The following is a 19,407-nucleotide window of genomic DNA, read 5'->3' as shown; positions in this document are numbered from 1 at the left end:
CAAGGTCACCCACTGAATCCTGGGCCATCTCCAGTTGTTTGATCTCTGTCTTGTCCCTGGACTTTGAGGACTCTGGAGGACAGAGTGTGGCTGATCACTCATATCTAATTCAATATTGTCAAGATGTGTGTGTTCATCCTTTGTTGCCCAAGAAGACCATGCCATCAGAGAAATGGTGACATGACTTGCACTTGACTTTGTTTTGAGGGAGGGAAGGCTGTGCAGGTCACCAGCCTCACTTCTCCTCCAGAGTCATCTGAATCCAGAGATCAGATATTCATCAGGATGACTGGAGATGACCCAGGATGAGGCAGTTGGGGTTAAGTGACTTGCCCAAGATCACACAGCTAGTGAGTGTCAAGCATCTGAGGTGAGATCTGAACTCAGGTCCTCCTGACTCCTGTACTGGTGCTCTATCCACTGCACCACCTAGCTGCCCATATTGTCAAGATATCACCCCCTTGATATCATTGGTGCTGTTTAAGAATGAAGGACACATGTCATCATCAACGGCAAAGATTTAGATCTGCAAGGGATTTTAGATGTCATCTAGCCGAACACTCTCTTCTAACAAATAAGAAAACTGAGTCTCATAAAGGTAAAGTGACTTGTCCAGAGTCATACAGGTAGTAAAAAGCAGGGCTAGGCTTTGAACAGTGGTCCTTTAACTTTAAATCAAGCCCTTTTGTTCCCTTCATCATACAGTACAATGTAGAGGGTAGAGTATACCCATCCTACCCTCCTACCTCGAAAACTTACTGTGTGTCTCAAGAGACTGTCAGCAGGATATGAGAACTACACACTTCCTTTTCTGTCTCTTTTGCTGAGTCATCATCCATTTCTTGGTCAGGAAGACTCCTTGCCCATAAATATAGACCCTATGAGCTAAGCAACTGCAGGAGGGAGGCTGGATTTTAAGAATTTTTTGTTATAAACTACTAGTAACTGAATGAAAGGGTGCAAGGGAAAGCCATTATTTCAACTAAATGAAAATTGTTTGCTTCAAATTTGTAGGAAATAAAAACAAAACAAAACTCATAAACTCAAAAAAAATCTTAAGCTTGCTTTTAATTTACATTTCTTTGTGTTCTGTTAATACAAACTAGGGAAGATTCTAAATGCTCTTCCTAAACAAAAGCACTACTATAACTAAATATCTTCACTATTTTTAATATGGTTGCTTCTTTTTTTTTAATTTAAAAAAATTAGATGGGTAATTAAGAACAACATTTAACATAGTGATTCTAAATCTGGGCTTTCTACAAACCTGGATGTGATTCTGACCAAGTCAAAAGGCATCATGAAATTCACCAAATGGAAAGTAATTTTAAATCACATTAAAAACCCCAGAGTCATTGCGGTACAGACTTGACCTCAGAGCTAAGAACAGAGTTCAACTCTTTCTCTGACAATCCTGGTTGTATGACCTTGGGGAAGTCCCTTAACTTCTAAGTGCTCTAGGTCTGTGGTGTCAAACCAGAGTAAGAACCTGGGCCATTAAATGGAAAGTAAAGATCCCTACTGGCTGCACATGGACTTAGAAAACTGCATGTTAGCATTATCTGTGTTCTAAGTTTTTTTGTTTATTTTGTTAAATGTTTCCCAGTTACCTTTCAGTCTGGTTCCGGCTTCACTTTAGAGGCTTAAACTGAAGGTTGGACACATCTACCTAGACAACTATCTAAGACTGTCAGTTGCAGAGTGATGTGGTTTTAGCTGTACAGGGACTCCAAAACTATGGAGGTATGGGGCAGAGTCATCTGGAAAGAATTCACGGTCTCAAGCTGTCTTCCAATTAAGTGACAAAAAATTTATTGTAATGCTAACGTAAGCAGGCAGAGCTCCTTAGGGAACTTGCAACTTACTAGGGGTAATGCTAAAACTGATACAGAAAATGTTCATTGAATTGTGTGCCAAGTGTTCTAATTAGATGATCAACATACAGTTGCTATATCTTGGGCACAAGCATCATTCACTTTTTTTGTGAATCTTATTTGTGTCATCTTATTTGTACAAGATAGCCTTAGGAGTTGACATCTATAGCTTGATCTCTGGATTATGTATGGTAACTATAGGAATCAGTACATGATAGTTCTGCTGATACAAAATAGTCCTCTTCACACAAGGGAAATTCATAGAAGTCAGCTTGTATCTTTCTGAGTTCAAATCTGACCTCAGACATTCCCTAGTTGTGTGACTCTGAGCAACTCACTTAACTCTGTTTGCCTCAGTTTCCTTTTCAGTAAAATGAGCTGGAGAAGAAAACGACAACTCCAATATATCTGCCAAGAAAATTGCACTAAGACGACCACCAAGATAATTCACCTATGCTGGTTCCCACACAAGGTTTTATAATGTAGAAACTGCATTTAGAATTCGATGAAGAATGCCTACTTACCATGTTAGTAGTTATCAGATGATGACACTTTTAAATAAGAAAAAAATGAGTTTGAGGGATACATAGATTCTTGGAGCAAATAACATTTTTAAGATATTAAGGTTAAGGAAATACAAAACATTGCTGATCCTGAGAAAATGGAAATAATATAAACAAGTAAAGTCGTGATATATTTCCAGAAAAACATAAAGAAAAATTTCTTTTTAGGACCCAGAGACTTTTTTTTTTAATCATTGTGTTTTGTTTTGATCAGGAAGGGGAGAGACTGAGAAAAAGAACTTTTCTGAGTTTGAGAAATGAGGAACCCAGTGTTCATTTTAAATACCATTAAAGTCCAATCATAGAGAAAGAAGTGAGTAGTATATATAGAACTCCAAGAGCTTAATATAGTGTGGTCTTGTGATTCACCAGAGCCAACATTATCATTTTAGGGCACATGCTAAATCCTACATTGTATACTTAAATGTGATAAATGTGGTGACTGACTTAGATGTTCACTTTTCATTAAGCATTTTTCTCCAGGTTTGACTCAGACATATGACCATGTCTAAAGGCATTTTAGTATTTATTTTGTAGCTTTAGAAGGGTACTATTTACAGGTGACCTTTAATGCAAATCATAACAAAAAGACATTGGGAATTAAGCACTGGCAATATTAAAGTTAGGTTGCTAACATGTTTGCAAATGGCAATTCTAAGTCATTACAAAGAAAGATTACTATAAAATAAACGTTTATTCCTGGGTGATAAGTGCTATGGAAGAGGATGCACGTGGTTCTAGAATCCAGTGGAGTGCTTCCCTGAAGGCCCACGACTGAGAGATTATGGAGAGCCAGGATGGAGAATACTTCCAAAAGCCAAGCAGTGGGGTTTCAGGGGATATTTGGAAAGGTTAGCAAGTTCAGTTATTCACAAGAACCTTTCTCGCCTCGTTTCAGCCTCTAGTGTTCCCACTGATCTTCTCTTTCATTTACTCCTTCATCTTCCTCTTGGAATGCTGAGTCATTCTGATTTTTCAGATGTTTAACCCCTGAAAAGCAGAAAGAACATGTTCATTTTCAGTGCATTTAAAGAGGAATTGAATAAGTGAGTTGTGCTGCTTTGTGGAAGGAGGGAAAACAAAACATAAGCGGAATATTTTATAGGTGCTGAGTAGGGTTTTACTTGTTTCCCTCCCCTTCCCTCTCCCCAAGAACCTCAACAATGCAGTCTTATGTAAACCTTTTAATTCACTCAGCAACAGAATAGCACAGGGCCAAGTTTCCATTAGAAGCAGCCTATCTTTTACAGTTAAATCTTCTCCATTAAGAATTGCATCACAGCCTATTAAAAATCTGTTACCTGTAGCCCCAATTAACAGACTTCTATTGTAACACCAAAAGGTTATTCACCTCAGATCCAGGATTTCTACAGGCATTCCTGCACTCTACTGGAACAAGATTATCTGAAACTCCTGGAAATTACCATCGTGAATATTTGAAAGGGTGCCATTCCTATAACTCACAAACAACAGAAGTATCGAACTGTTGGCATTCTTTATGCATCTAAATTTATAGACTGGGCTGTTGAGTTTTGCAAAGAATTGAGTATTTCTCCACAACTGCTTTGTACAAATAGCTCTATTAAAATATTTTTGACATGTAATCTAAAGTAGAACCTTTAAACAATGAATCAAGACTGTACTGACCTCCCAATGCTAGTGCCCTCCCTTCCAAACTGCCTTGTATTTATCTACTTTGTATACACTTGTATTTAGTCACTTTCTATTTATGCTATATTAATTTTTATATGTACTTGTCTCCCTCATGAAAATGTAAACTCATTGCAAAGAAGGATCATTTCATTATTTGTCCTATTATCCCTAGTACCCAACATAGTACCTGATATATAGCAGACACTTAATAAATACATGTTGATCGATTTTTTTGACCTATTCCCTTGGGCCATAGAGATGGAAATTTTCTAACCTCAACCCCAAGTAAATGATCATAATACTTAATCTATGAAAATGTTGCATGAAATAAGTCTAAAAATCTAAGAAAACAGAGATGCTAGATTTTTAGTAATTACTGAATAGCTTCTCAGTTGGAATCAGCAGATAAAAAAAAAATGTTAGAGCCCAGGTTCATTGTGTAATTAGGAAACCCAAGAAAAGATCTATAAATACATGTGGCTGTAGCACAGTTGTTGATGTTAATCCTTCGTTTTCACGGTGGACCAATGACATCACAAGGTGATGTCTTGACTTGCACCTGAATTGGATTTAAGTGAGGCAGAGTTGCACAAAGTTGTCAGCCTCACTCTCTCTTCCAGAGTTATAGAAGTTCAGTGACAGGACAAAAGTCAGGATGACTGGCCAAGGCCCAGGAAATACTGGAGGACTTTGACATCATCACTGTCTGACCAAGCTCTACCTCCACAGCGCCTACTTCAGTCGTCTTCATGGATCTTGGAACAAATTGTTCTCATTCACCCATTCCACCAGAGGAAGTCTTCACATGCTTCACATATTTAAGGTAGACATCCCCCTAACTCACAGATGGATTTAAAACCTGTTGGCCACCCTCAACCTGGTTTAGACTTTTTGCTGAGACAGTTTTACTGGGGTGGGCCACCATGCATGCTACAACTTCTTGGAAGCATGAGTGAGAGATGGGTGATAGGTAGATACCCAAGGTAGATGAGCAGCCCTGAAAAGGGTTCAACAAGTCCAATTACCCCCAAGAAACACCAAGGAAGTAAGTGTGGCTGGATATGTGGGGGAGGATTAAAGTATAAGAAAACTGGAAAGGTAAGAAGGAGCCAGGTTTTGAAAGGCTTTGTATGCAAACAAAGGATTTTATATATTTGATCCTGAAAGTGACAGAAAGTCAATCGAATGAGGAGGTGACATGGTCAGATATATGTTTTCGAAAGGTTAATTTGACAACTAAGTGGAAGAGGGACTGGAGTGGGGATAGACTTGAGGTAAGGAGACCAACCAGCAGACCATTCCAATAATAGAGGCATGAGGTGATAAGGCCTATACCAGAATGATGACAGTATCAAAGGATATAAAAAGAAGCATGCAAGGGAGGTTTCAAAGGTGTTTAATAGGAATGCATGTGTAGAGTCGAATCAGATTGCATTCTTTCTTAGCAAGAGTCGGGAAAGGGAAGGGGAGAAAATTTAAAGCTTATGGAAGTGAATGTTGAAAACTGAAAATAAATAAATTAATAAATTTTTAAAAAGAGAGGTTTCAAAGGTAAAATAGACAGGACTTGGCAGCAGAATAAATGAGGACATGGGTGAGAGAGAAAGAGGATTCAAGATCAACCCTGGGGATACTCACTTTTAGGGCTATACGCAGAGGACTTTGAACCCTTATTGGTTGAAACCTATATTTGCTATTAAGGAAGAGAACTGACTTCATGACATTGGAAATTATAATACTTAGGATACTGGAAAGAAAATGTGAATTTTATCATTAAAAACATCACCATTATAGTGACAGTAACAACAATGCTGGCAGGCATTGACTTCTTAGGAGACTTTCCATTAGGGGATTTTGAAGGTCAAGTTTACTGCTGTGGCTGATAGGTCATTACATTATCTTTAATCTAGGGAGGAAACAAGTCATCCTACTTCATTAGCACTGGAATGTAAGAAACCCTAGCCTTTAAAGCTATCTTCCAAACTTGAACCCAATTTCCCAGGGTACACAAAAGGTCGTTAAATTTGAGAAGGGGAAATTATTTTATCCAAACTCCAAACAATAGTCCTCTTTCTGGAATCCCTGGCAAGTGACCACTCAACCTCTAAGTGTCTCCAGTAAAGGGAATCTATCTAGACATGGGGATAACTGCTCCATGACTAGACAATTCTAGTCTTCAAAATATTCTTTCTTTTACTGAATCAAAATCTGTCTGTAATTTCTACTGTTTGGTGCTAGTCATGCCATTCAGAGTAACAAATCTACTATTCTTCCTGCAGCTGAGAAAAATGGCAGAAACATTGGTCTTGAAGTCAGAAGAGTAGAGCTCAGGCCAGAAATGTTGAGTTTTGTGACCTGGTGGCCCTGATCTCTTTGTTCTTCATATTCCTCACCTTTTAAAGGCAGATAATCCTTTCACCAACAATGACTTCGAGGGAAATGCTTGTAAACCTTCACTAGATACTAGGAGTTGTGATATGGTATTTAAAGATAACTATTATGTCTCCCCTTAATCTTCTTTTCTCCAAACCAAAGAGAAGTACAAAATCTCAGAGATAAAGGGGACCTCAGACGTCATCTAGTCTAATCTGTACTTAGCTGAAAATCTTCTGCACAAAATTACCAGGTAGGGTAGAAAGGTCTAGTAAACTAAAATGAATTGTTTCACATGAAACAGAAGATGAATCAGCCTGGTACAGTGGGAAAAGCAATTGAGTCAGAGGACCTGAGTTCAATTCCTGATTACTACTAACTACTTTGGACCAATGACCTCACGTCTAGAGGCTTCAATTTTCTTATCTGTTAAAATGGGAGCTTGAAATCCAGGATTTTGAAGATCCCTTCCATATCTAAGTCTTATGGTCCTTTGTATTCAAGTGTTTTTAACTTGGTCAAAGTTCAGAGGTTTCTCCAACAGCAAGCTAGCTAGTCACACATGCACATTATATTTTAGCAGGTCAGGGCCCATTCTTGGCATCCTTTCAGTTTCTATACTACAGTCATTTTATTTCATATATTTAAATTTGCTGATCAGTTAGGATTTTGGCTAAAACCCTAGTAATAGAAATGAGTTTTTAAATTTCCTTTTCCTAAACCATGTAACTTTGCCAACAGGTGAGACGGAATCAGGAACTGTGTTGAATATATTAAGTTAATTTTGGCATCAGTTTTCCCCAGGTGGTGCAGCACCTCATCACTGCTTTTTATTCCTGTGCCTGGGTTAGATTGAACAAGAGGTAGGTACTTTAGACGATACCCTAGTAGATGACATACAGAGTAGTTGAAAGTATTGTTGCAGGTTTTTGTAGCTGGTTCAATAATCACACTTGGCAAAGGATTTAACTATTGTTGAATGGATTGCTAATTGTTCTACTTTTCAGCTTGAAAACTATTCTCTTTGCTGCAGAAGACCAAAACAAATTAGTTGAGTACTTCTGCTTTCTCTCTCACTATTAACATTGTGTCACCCACCATAATCTCCTAGCTTAAAAAAAAAATTAAATTGAGAGGCTGGAGTCAAGATGGCAGAGTAAAAACAGGGACTTGCTTGAACTCTCCCCCAAACTCCCTCAAATACCTGTAAAAATGACTCTAAAACATGCACCTGGGAAGTAAGATATACAGGCAATGGGATATAGAGATCTATCTTGCCCTACAGGAAAATAGCAGGGAAGGGGGATAAGAGATGGGGGTGGTGGTGATAGAAGGGAGGGCAGATTGGGGGAAGGGGTAATCAGAATGCACATCATATTAAGGTGGGGGGAGGCGAGAGATGGCTAGAAAATTTGGAAACCAAAATCTTGTGGAAGTAAATGTTGAAAAGTAAGACTAAATTAATAAAATTCAAAGGAGAGTCTACCATAAATAAACAAAGAAATAAACAGAAAGAGAAAAGTAGGCTGGGTTGCCTTTGAGAACTTCTATAATGTTTTTAATGATCCAAAGCTCTTCATTGAAATAAGGGCCCACATTTTTATTTTAGCATTCTGATGATGATGCTACAGAGCTGAAAATAATAGAATGTCAGTTTCTGAAGAATTAAATGTGAGGGTCACATTTAATATGAAGAATTAACATGTAAAGGGGTGGGGATCCCTTGAGTCAATCAATTACCTCATTCTATTTAATGACAATAATGATAATAGCTAGCACTATAGCATTTTAAGGTTCACAAAGTGCTTTACAAATATTATCTCATTTGATCCTCACAACATCCCTGGGAGATTGGTGCTGTTATTATCCCAATTTTGCGGTGGAGGAAACTAAGGCAGAGGTTAAGTGACTTGCTTGGGGTCACACAGCTACTACTTTGAACAAGTGAAAACACTTCTACTAAATTAATCATTCAGTCAAGAGTATTAGACTAGATGTAAGTAATCTGGCTAATCAATTTGGAAAGAGGGAAAGCCTTGGTTAATTTAAAGTGATACTCCACAAGATGTGCATTGGTGTTAGCAGTGGGAATTCAGATCTACCCTGTGGATTTTCTGTAAAACTACCAAGCTATCTTGGCACCCAAGTATTTGAGTACTTACCAGAACTGGAGAGAGAACAGTTCCAGCCTAGCACCGTAAATGGAATCATTGGGAGAAGAATCTCTGCTCCCTCCCTTTCCTCTTCCCAACTAGAGGAAAACTTTAGACTTCTCAGCAGTATCCTAGCAGCACCTATTGAAGGACAATGAATGGTGCGAGTGTCTGTATTTTTATTATTTGTCCTTTCTGGAAGAAGACCATGACATCAGGAAAGTGATGCCGTGACTTGCAAGTGAATTGGATTTGAGTGAGGGAGGGCTGTGCAAAGTCACCAGCCTCACTTTCTCCTCTGAAGCCTTCTGCGGAGATAAAGACAAACAAGACGTTGAAGAAAGGTGCTTCAGGACTCTTGAGACTGTAAGATAGATGCCTAGCAAAAAGTCATAGCATACCTAAAGGAGAATATTTTGAGGCCTCTAGCTCTAAGCTTGGGCCCACTTTCCTCTGGATTTAGTATGAACTTGTGAGGTAGTAGACCCTAGTTGAAAGGTGGGAGTGGGATATGTACAAGAACTGGTAGTATTATGCCACTTTTTCTAAAGGCTAATTAAATACTGCTGGTTAATTGACATCAACTACTAATCAATCAGGAATACATTTGTGAGGATTTAGGAACTATAGTGTTATAAATACATCCTCAATCTCTTCAGATTCCCCTAAATTCTTGAGTGGGGAAGGAGCAGTCATCTTCTGGGTATCCAGCTGGCCAGAATGCATGGGAGTTGGGGGAGTAACTCCAGAGCTTTGGCTATACCTAGAAGATGGTGGCACCAAGGGCAGCACCAGAAAGATATAAAAGCAGACAAGAAGGTGGGCTGGTCAAGTAGTGACAGTATCATTGACAGCCCTTGCTAGTTCATAGTACATAGTAAGTGCTTAAGAAATATTCATTGGATCCCACTGTACTGATTTCTGTGCTATATATTAAGATACTTGAAGAAAGGCCCCCAGCATTCAGGTTGAACAACCTTTAGAGGACCTATAGAAGGACACATTTGTTGACCATGCATATGTTGTAAGAAATTTTCTTTTCTTTTTTTATCACAATGGGGTGAGGGAATGGGAGGGAGAGAAAATAGATTTCTGTTAATTTTTTTTAAATGGAGAAGGAGGTGCTACAGATGTGAAATGTTTGCACTTTCAGATGAAATCACTATATTATTAGTTTTACTTTGTTACAATATACCTCTTGGGAATGGAAAAAATATATATATATACATACATATATGTAATGTAAAAATAAAACATTAATACAAATTTTTTAAAATTTGGTAAAAAAAAATTAAATTGAGTATCTTTTTTTCAATCAATCTAAATCTCCCTTCTCTCCTTCTCAGCGGTTCCCCCATTGAGAAAAATAAACACACACGTATGTAATACATACACACACACATATATATGTATTATGTATGTACGTATGAACAAGTGTCCTTCTGTACTCCAAGTCCCATACCTCTCTGTCAGGATGTGGTAGCATGTTTCAGAACCATGGTTGGTCCTTATGCTAATCAGGGTTCCTAAGTCTTTCAGAGTTGTTTCTCTTTACCATATTGCTGCCGTGTATAAATTGCTTCTCCTAACGTCATTCTGTACCAGTTCATACAAGTCCCATATTTCACTGAAACTATCCCTTTCATCATTTCTTACAGCACCATGATAGTCTATCACATTTAATATAACATAACTTGTCCACACATTCCCAGTTAATGCGTACCCCTTTCTATCTCCATTCTTTGCCATCACAAAAAAAAGACATAAATATTTTTGCACATCCTAAGAATTTGTTTTTCTTAGGACTAGTTTTTTCCTTCATCCACCTTTCCTCTTAGACAGCCAGGGGGTGCATTGGATGGAAAATTGAACCTGGAGTCAGGAAGACCTGAGTTTAAATGGGACCTCAGATTCTTACTAGGTATGTGACCTTTGGGAAGTCATTTAACTTCTACCTGATTCAATTTCCTTAACTGTAAAAACAACACAATAATAGCAACTACCTCAAAAGCTTGTTGTGAGGATTAAATGAGAAAAATTGTAAGGAGTGTAGCCTAGTACCTGGCTCATAGTAGGTGTTATATAAATGCTATGATAGAAATAATAATAATAATTGTTATTATTTATTTACCTTCACCCTTCTTCCCTTTACTTCTTTCTATATCCTACTCTGTGTGTATATGTTTGTGTGTGTGTGTGTGTGTGTGTGTGTGTGTGTGTTCTTTCCTCATTTGACCAGTACAGGTGATTGTGAGGTTTAAGAGTCAATCACTTTTCCCACTCCTCATTTGTATAGATTTCTATTTCCATGGTTCAATTATGTGAGATAATTGTGTGTTTATGTATTGTGTATTCATTCCTTTTCTTTTTCTTTTCCATTTTTCTTTCAAGATCATCAGGGTATAACAGAATCACCCCCAGGCTTTCTATCTAATTAAGCTCCCTCTAGGACCCCTGATAATGATAAGATTCAGAGGGTAGACATGTATTACCTCTCCATTTTACAGTTAGAATATAAACTGTTTATCCTCATTCAATCGTTTCTCTTGTTTTTCAGTTGCGTCCTACACTTCATGACCCCATTTGGGGTTTTCTTGGCAAAAATACTGGAGTGATTTGTCATTTCCTTCTCCAGCTCATTTTACAGAGAAAACTCAAGCAAGCAGAGTTAAGTAACTTGCCCAGGGTCACGTAGCTGGTTAGTATCTGAAGCCAGACTGGCACTCAGGAAGATGAGTCTTCCTGATTCCAGGCACTGCACTCTATCCATTGTGCCACCTAATTTCCTCTTATCTTTGCTTGTCCTCCATGATTGTTTATTCATGTTTTTTTAATATACTTCTCTTAACTCCTATGTTTGTACTTCAAAGTTTCTACATGCCTCTGATTTTTCCATCAATAACTCTTGGAAATTCTGCATTTCATTAAAGGTTCATTTTTCAACTATAGGATTATACTCAATTTCGCTAGATAATTTATCTTTGTTTGTAAGTCTGTATCAAGTATTACAGACTCTCTGCTCCTTGATAGTGGTGGCTGCTAAATATTTGATTCTGACTGTTTTTTTGATATTTTCTTTCTGGCTGCTTGCAGTATTTTTTTCCTTTGATCTGGAAACTGTAGATTTTGGCTATACTATCCCAGGAAGTTTTCAGTTTGGGGTTTGTTTGTTTTTTATTATTATTCAGGAGGTAACCAGTATATTCTATTTATATTTTTCCCTCTGTTTTGAAGAGCTCTGGGCAATTTTCTTTTATGATTTCTTGAAATATGACATTTAGGTTTCTTTTTGGGGGGCCAGGGAGGGTCAAGGTTTCAGATAGTTCAATGATTTTTTCCCTGGTCAGTTATTTTTGCTGAAATATTTACATTTTCTTTGTTTTTTTAGTCTTTTGACTTTTTAAAAATATACCTTATTGTCTAATGGAGTCATTCTAATTTTCAGGGAGATTGTTGCTTATGCAAGATTTTGTACCAAGCTGTTCATTCCCTTTCTAATATTTCTTAAATAATTCATTTCTTTCCTAATGCTTTCTGCTAAGTGTTCTCAATCCCAACATTTTCACTCTCAATTCTTATTTTAGTTCTTCCAGGAATTCTAGTTGGATTTGTGTTCAAGCTGTATTTTTCTTTGAGGCTTTGTCAATGTTTTGGATTCATTTTCTTCTTCTGGATTTGTGTCTTCAGTGTCATCATAATAGCTTTTTATGACGGAATTCTTTTGGGGTTGTTTATTTGTTCATTTTTCCAGCCTACTTCCTGACTTCAGACTTTGTGTTAGTTATAGTCGGACTCTGAACACTTCTGTATTGAATGCCTGGGCTGGTCCTGCTATTAATTTCTTGAAGTATTGAATATTAAATTGTTTCAAGCTCTAAGGAATAGCTTAGACCAGGCGTTTCCAAAGTAGCCTAATTAAGGGTAAAGTCTGATTTCTGTGTCCCTGATTAAGCTCTGCAAGTTCTGCCCTGGGTTTGGATCCAACAAACAGGTTTTTGGACTTGCTCCATTTAGAGTTCTAGTAGACTACTGCTGAACTCAGTCATTATCAGCCACCTGGAAATCTCTTCTGGTTCAGAAAAATAGCACTGCGGCTTTCCTTTAGTCTGAGATTCCTGAACTGGTCATGCCTCTGTAATCTTCAGACTGGACTAGAAGCTAGAATTGAGAGCCTGTGATCTCAGCTGGAGAATACTGGGGTCAGAGTCGCATGGGTACTGCTTGCTTCTGAATTTGCTCCTTGCTTAGAACACAGGATGTGGTGCATGGTGGTATCACTTTGAGCTGTCAATCATAGATGCTGGTGAGCAATAGAGCTGCCAATTAGCACCAGTTCCTATACCCTTGGCCAGTTTAAGACTCTCTATTCCGTATCAGGGACCTCTTCTTGTCCAGTTCACAACATTTCACTGTCCTGGAATTCTCTACAGGTGTACTCCTCACCTGATCCCATCCCCAGTGACTGCAGAACTCTGTCTCCCAATGGCAACCTGAGCTGGAAAAATGACTCACTGCGATTTTTTTCTTGGCTTTCCCAACACGGGATTTTGTCTGGTGTGTGTGTCTGTGTGTGTGTGTGTGTGTGTGTGTGTGTGTGTGTGTGTGTGTGTGTGTGTATCGATGGGAGGGAGTAGAAGCTCAATGTACTTCGGTCTTTTCAATCTGGGCTCTCTTGTAAAGATAACTAACTTTTAAAAGACCTTTTTTCCCTTTTTATTACCATTTTAGGAGTCTCAAGCTCACCCCAGGCCTTAGCTGTCTTGATCTCATATGCATATTTTTCTTGCTTTGTATTTAGCATAGATATTTTGATGATCTCAGAGGTTTTATCCAGCTTTGAATTGCATAATCCTATGATATACTGATCTATAAAATGGGCGAGAAAGACTTGATTATTGCTAGAGCCCCCTTTCAGCTCTCATAAATAGTCTTTATTCTATTTTAAGTCTTAAGCCCAATGGTCATACTTTTCTGGGCATGTTAGGGATTATGACAGCACCTAATTTATTTACTTCATCCTGAAAGTTACTAATTTACCACAAATTTGTTTTGAATTTTTCTACATTTTATCATGTTTACTTTTTGAGGGATTATTTATAGTTCTTCTGTTCACACATTCTTTTTCTGTTACTTCCTCTCTGAGAAGGGTGATTGGGTCAAAAGCACTTTGAAAGTTAAATAGAACTCATGTGAAACATCCCTGATAGGCCACTGGAAGGGTTTTCATCAGAGTCGTTAAACTCTATTTCATTTTTATTGCCTAAGCTGCCACTGTTAGTGCAACTTATGTTCAAACTTCTCAGGCCCCATTTCAAAATCAATGATATTTTGAAAGGGTTTAGGCGTTTGAGAGACATTCCTCTGCCTACCAACTATCTTTCTTCCCTTTGCTGCTACAAAGTACATGAGGGAGGATTATCCTCTTTGGGAGGATAATTCTCATAGATAAGCCGGCTGGTATTAGACTGTGTACGAGCAGTGATTCAGCTCACTTGTGGAAGCTTCGTGTCATGATTACAAGACTGGATTTAAGGTCATGAAGATATGGGTGAAATTCAGCCTCTGACAGTAACTGTCTGTGTGACTATAAATAAGCAAGTTACTTAATCTCTATGAAATGCAGGTTTTTCATCCATAAAATCACAATGATACACATAGAACCCATCACACAAAGTTGTTGTGAGACACTATATGCAAGGTGTTTCAAGTGCCATTTAAAATGCCATTTATATGGGATTATATGAGGTTCAGATTTGCCCTTGCTGGTGGATTAGACAAAGTACTTGTATTTATTCCTTGATTGGTTCCATCCCATCTCATGGCCTATTTTAGGTCTTGTGGGAATCAAGAGCTTGTTGGGAACAATGACAAAAAATTTTCTAATGAATTCTTGAGAACTGATGATTCAGTATCTGCTGGGTCAGAAGCAGGCTAGGAGAACATGTCCTGGCTGGAGACGGGAAAGGCATGCTGACCCCTCCACCCAGCTTTTTAGAGGGCAGTGCAAAGTAATGTGTCCCTCTTAGCCATCAAGAAAACTACAGAGGGTCAGGTCATCATCCCTTGTGTACAGCCACCCATTTCAAGCTCAGTAGATACTTAAAGAACTCTTCTACATCACGTAGTACAAGCCCTTTACTCATACAAGAATATCAGCAGCCCCGAAAGTTACATGCAGTGGAACCAGGCAGGGAATATTAGCCAATGTTCAATATTAACCCCCAGGAAGGGAAAATCTGAGCATATTCCCTGCCTCTGTTACATCAGCTACTATTGTTACCACTTCAAAAGTACAGACTTCTGGCATTATTTATTTTAGTTAAGAAAAGGGAGAAGCCAATAAATAAATAAAGCAAGAACAATTTGTTATTAAGTTCCAAATTTATTCTAGGCACTTGGTAGAGATACAAAGACAGAAATGTTATGGAAGGCAGAGAAGTAAATAAAATGGAAAAGAAGTTGATTTCCTCCCATATGTCCAAGGAAAGCTATATTAGTAGTCAGAATACTTGGGTTTCAATCCCTGCACTCACACTTAGTACATGTATGTTCTTAGGCAAGGCGGTTACCCTCTCTGTGCCTTCATTCCTGTACTGGTAAAATGACAGGGTTGGTTACTATGACCTCCAATGTCCTTTCTAGTTTTTAAATCTATGTTCCTCCCCCTACATGATGAACAGCAAAGACAAGACATTTGCCATCTATGTTTTGTTGGCGCTAATACAGCATTTTATTTTGTCAAGAAGGACTCATCAATTTAGATGTTTAAATTCTGTCCAGCAAGACAAGATGTCTTTCTCAGCTGTATTTCTCCAGTATGTGATGAAACTCTGCTCAGCAAATGTAGTTAACTAGTCCCATTGATGGGGATATGAATCCCAGGGGAGAAGCAGCTGTGAGCTTGGTGTTCGAGCCAATGATTTTTCTGTTGCCTAAAATTGTCTTTCATCAGAAATGAGCTTATCTTGTGATTTTACCATCACATTCAATTTCAGAATCTCTTTGATCTACACCATGTCCCGGGGCTATTTCCTTTCTCATCCTCCTCTGAGCGTTGCATTTCTGACGGAACTTTTCCAATGTATCTCTATTTTGTTGGCATTCTGCCCTAAAGCTGTTCAGCTCAGATAATGCTTGGTTCCTGTGACCTTCACTCAGCTCTATGGTCACTCAGTTCAAGCACCATTGTAGGTCTCATGCTTGAGGCTCAAACTTTTTTGCTCAGATCATAATTTCCCTTGCCCTTCTGAGTGTTTCACAAATAAGACACATCTCCTGGCTCCAGGCATTTTCTCAGGTTGTCTCTCTCACCTGGAATAACCTTCTCCACTCTGACTAGTGGTCTCCCTGGCTTCCTTTAAATCCCAACACAAATGCCACCTTCTACAGGAAGCCTTCTCTATTCCTTCTTAATTCTAGTGCATTCCTTTTTTAATAATTTCCTGTTTATCCTATATATGGCTTGCTTTGTATATATTTTTGCATATCGTCTCCTCCATTAAATTGTAAGCTTCAGAGACTGTCTTTTGTCTGTTTTTGTATTCCCAGCACTTAGCACAGTGCCTAGTAAGTGTTTAATAAGAGTTTATTGGATGAATGAACTATCTTTGGCTTATTCTTATCCTACCCATAAAATCACTATTTCCAGTTTCCTTCCAGCAATTATATAATGCTTTACAAATATTATCTCATTTTGTATTCACAACAACCCTTGCAAGTATGTGCTATAATTATCTGCATTTTATAGATGAGAAAACTGAAGCAGATAGAGATTAAGGATCACCCAACTCTAGCTAGTGTCTAGGGCTGAATTTCAACTTAGGTGTTCCTGACTCTAGGTCTAGTGTTCTATCAACTGCCTTTTAGATGATGCCTAGCAGCTTCAATGATGCCTCCTGAGAGCTCCCTATTATTAATGATATTACAGATCTAGGCCAAAGAGCAGATAGGTACAAAAGGCAAGAATAAGAAAGATATTGTTCCTTTCTTATGAAAACACTTTCTATACAGAAAAAGGCAGAAAAGAATTCCTAAAGGAGTTACAGAAAGAGTGGTAAAGGGAAAAATTAGGAAAGAGTGATGCAAGAAAATTGTTTTAAAAAAATAACAACTTGTCAAAAGACGCACAAAAAACACTGAAGGAAGAAAACCTCCTTTAAAAGCAGAATGGGCCAAATGGGAAAAGAGGTACATAAGCTCACTGAAGGCAATAACTTCTTAAAAATTAGAATTGGGCAAGCAGATGCTAATGACTCCATGGAACTTCAAAAAAATAAAGCTAAGGCAAAAGAATGAAAAAAATAGAAGAAAATGTGAAGCATCTCACTGGAAAAACAACTGACCCAGAAAACAGATCAAGGAGAGAGATTGCAAGCAGCCAGAAAGAAACCATTCAGATACCATAGAGCCATAGTCAGGATCAGAGAAGATTTATTAGCAGCTTCAATGTTAAATGAGCTTACCATATGATATTCTGGAAGGCAAAGGAGCTAAGATTACAGGCAGCAAAATTGAGTATAATCCTTCAGGAGAAAAACTGGATATTTAATGAAATATAGGACTTCTAAGCATTCCTGATGAAAAGACCAGAAAGGATAAAAGTGAGAGAAAAGGATGAACAGAAGAAAATAAGATGGAGAGAAATATACAATAATCATAACTGTGAATGTGAATGGGATGAACTGGTCCATAAAACAGAAGTAGATAGCAGAATAGACCAGAAACAAGAATCCAATAATATGTTGTATATGAGACATACTTGAAACACAAAAGACACACATAGAATTAAAATAGAGAGCTAGAGCAGAATCTAATAGGCTTCAGCAGAAGTAAAAAAAAGGCAGGGGGAGCAATCATGGTCTTTGGCAAAACAAAAGCTAAAAGAGACCTGATTAAATGAGATAATGAGAGAAAATGCATTATGCTAAAAGATACTGGAGATAGTGAAGTAATATAAAAAAAACTTTTAATAGCAAGTTTCTCTGATAAAGGCCTTGTTTCTCAAATGTATAGTTAACTGAGTCAAATTTATAAAAATAAGAGCCATTCCCCAATTGATAAATACTTAAAGGATATTAACACACAGTTTTGAAGAAGAAATCAAGCTATCTATAGTCATGTTAAAAATGCTCTAAACCACCACTGATTAGAGAAAGGCAAAATAAAACAGCTCTGAGGTACCACCTCACAGCTATCAGAAATGAAAAATGCTGAGGGGATGAAGAAAAATAGGTACAGTAATGAACTGGTTCAGCCACTCTGGAGAACAATTTGGAACTATACACAAAGAACTACAAAACTGTGTATACCTTTTGATCTAACAATACTATTATTAGGTTTTCATCCCATATAAAAGTAAAACACCTATATGTATGAAAATATTTACAGCCCTTCTTTTGGTGGTAGCAAGGAATTGGAAATTGAAGGGATGCCCATCAATTAGGGGATGGCTGAACAAATTGTGGCATATGACTATGACAGAGAACTACTGTGATGATGAGGGGGTAGTTTCAGCAAAACATGGCAAAACCTATATACACTGATGAAAAGTGAAGTTGAGAAGAACCAGGAGATCAATGGACACAATAACAACAGTGCTGTAATGATGATCAACTGTGAAAGGCTTGGATACTCTAATTTATAGAATGATCTTAGACAGTTTTAAAGGACTCATGATGAAAAAAATGCCAATAGCATCCAGAGAGACAACTGGTGAACTCTGAGTGCAAATTGAAGTATGCTTTTCTTGCTTTATTTTTTTGCTTTTTTCTTTTTGATATGACAAATATGGAAATATGTTTTTCATAATTTCACAAGTTAAAGTAAAAAAGAATCCATGAGAGAAACTGACAAAGACAGCCAACTAGGAAAACCACTTGCAGAAGACAGAACACCAAATTGGATACTGTTGTTCAAGCAATCTCATTCCATCCCAAACTCTTTGACAGATTGTTCCCTCTATCATCCCTACTCTTTCATTTATTTTTTTCTCTCTCCCTTTATACTGGCTCATTTCCAACTGCTTATAAACATGCCCATGTTTCTGCACTCCTGAAAATACCTCTAGTTAATCCTTCCATCCCGGCTATTGTCCTATATCTTTCTCAAAGAGACCATCTAGAAAAGGTGCCTCCACTTTCTTTTCTCACTCTCTTATTAAACCTTTAAAGTCTGGCATTTGACCATTTTATTGCACCTAAACTGCTCTCTCCAGTGACTAATGATTTCTTGGTGGCCAAATCTAATAGTCTTTTCTCAGTCATGACTCTCCTTGACTTCTCTGAAGCCTTTGACATTGCTGATCACTCTCACCTCCCTGACATTCTTTTCTCTCTCAGTTTTTAGGACAACACTCTCTCATGGTTCTTCTCTTACCTATCTGATCTCTCATTCTCTGCCTCCTTTGCCGAATCCTCATCCAGATCACATCCTCTAGGTGTTAAGTTTCTCTCAAGGTTCTTTCCTGGGTCTTCTTTTCTCTATTATTTCACTTAGTGATGTCATAGACAGCCTATGCTGATGATTCTCACGTGCTTATTTTGCCGCAAACTCTCTGTTGACCTCCAGTCTCAAATCTCCAACTGCCTTTCAGACATCTTGAGTTGTATCTCCAGTAGACATCTCAAACTCAATATGTCTAAAATGGAACTCATTATCCTCCTCCCAAACTCTCCCCCATCCCAACACTTCCCTATTGCTGTAAAGAGCACACCATCCCCTCAGTCTTTCAGGCTAACAGCTTAGGAGTTATCCTTGATTCCTTACTATATTTCACCCCACCCCTACTCCCAT

General features: G+C 38.0%; 1 protein-coding gene across 3 annotated transcripts in view; it reads right to left on the bottom strand.

Annotated features, from left to right (window-relative positions):
• Nucleotides 1-1,050: 1,050 nt before the first annotated feature.
• The window catches only part of PPP1R1C (protein phosphatase 1 regulatory inhibitor subunit 1C), a 190,120-nt gene continuing 171,763 nt past the window's right edge, over nucleotides 1,051-19,407 (bottom strand). Inside the window, exon 6 of one of the 3 annotated variants that reach the window (XM_072612571.1) lies at nucleotides 1,051-3,427. In XM_072612571.1, the coding sequence (XP_072468672.1) occupies nucleotides 3,339-3,427 (89 nt within the window). In that variant the 3' untranslated portion in view covers nucleotides 1,051-3,338. The remainder of the gene's footprint in view (nucleotides 3,428-19,407) is intronic. The other 2 variants (XM_072612573.1, XM_072612574.1) reach the window with 2 other exon arrangements.

Source organism: Notamacropus eugenii, chromosome 5, assembly GCF_028372415.1.
Source record: "Notamacropus eugenii isolate mMacEug1 chromosome 5, mMacEug1.pri_v2, whole genome shotgun sequence".
Taxonomy (NCBI): domain Eukaryota; kingdom Metazoa; phylum Chordata; class Mammalia; order Diprotodontia; family Macropodidae; genus Notamacropus; species Notamacropus eugenii.
The sequence above is the reverse complement of the archived record's forward strand: the minus strand, read 5'-3'. Positions and strand labels throughout refer to the sequence as shown.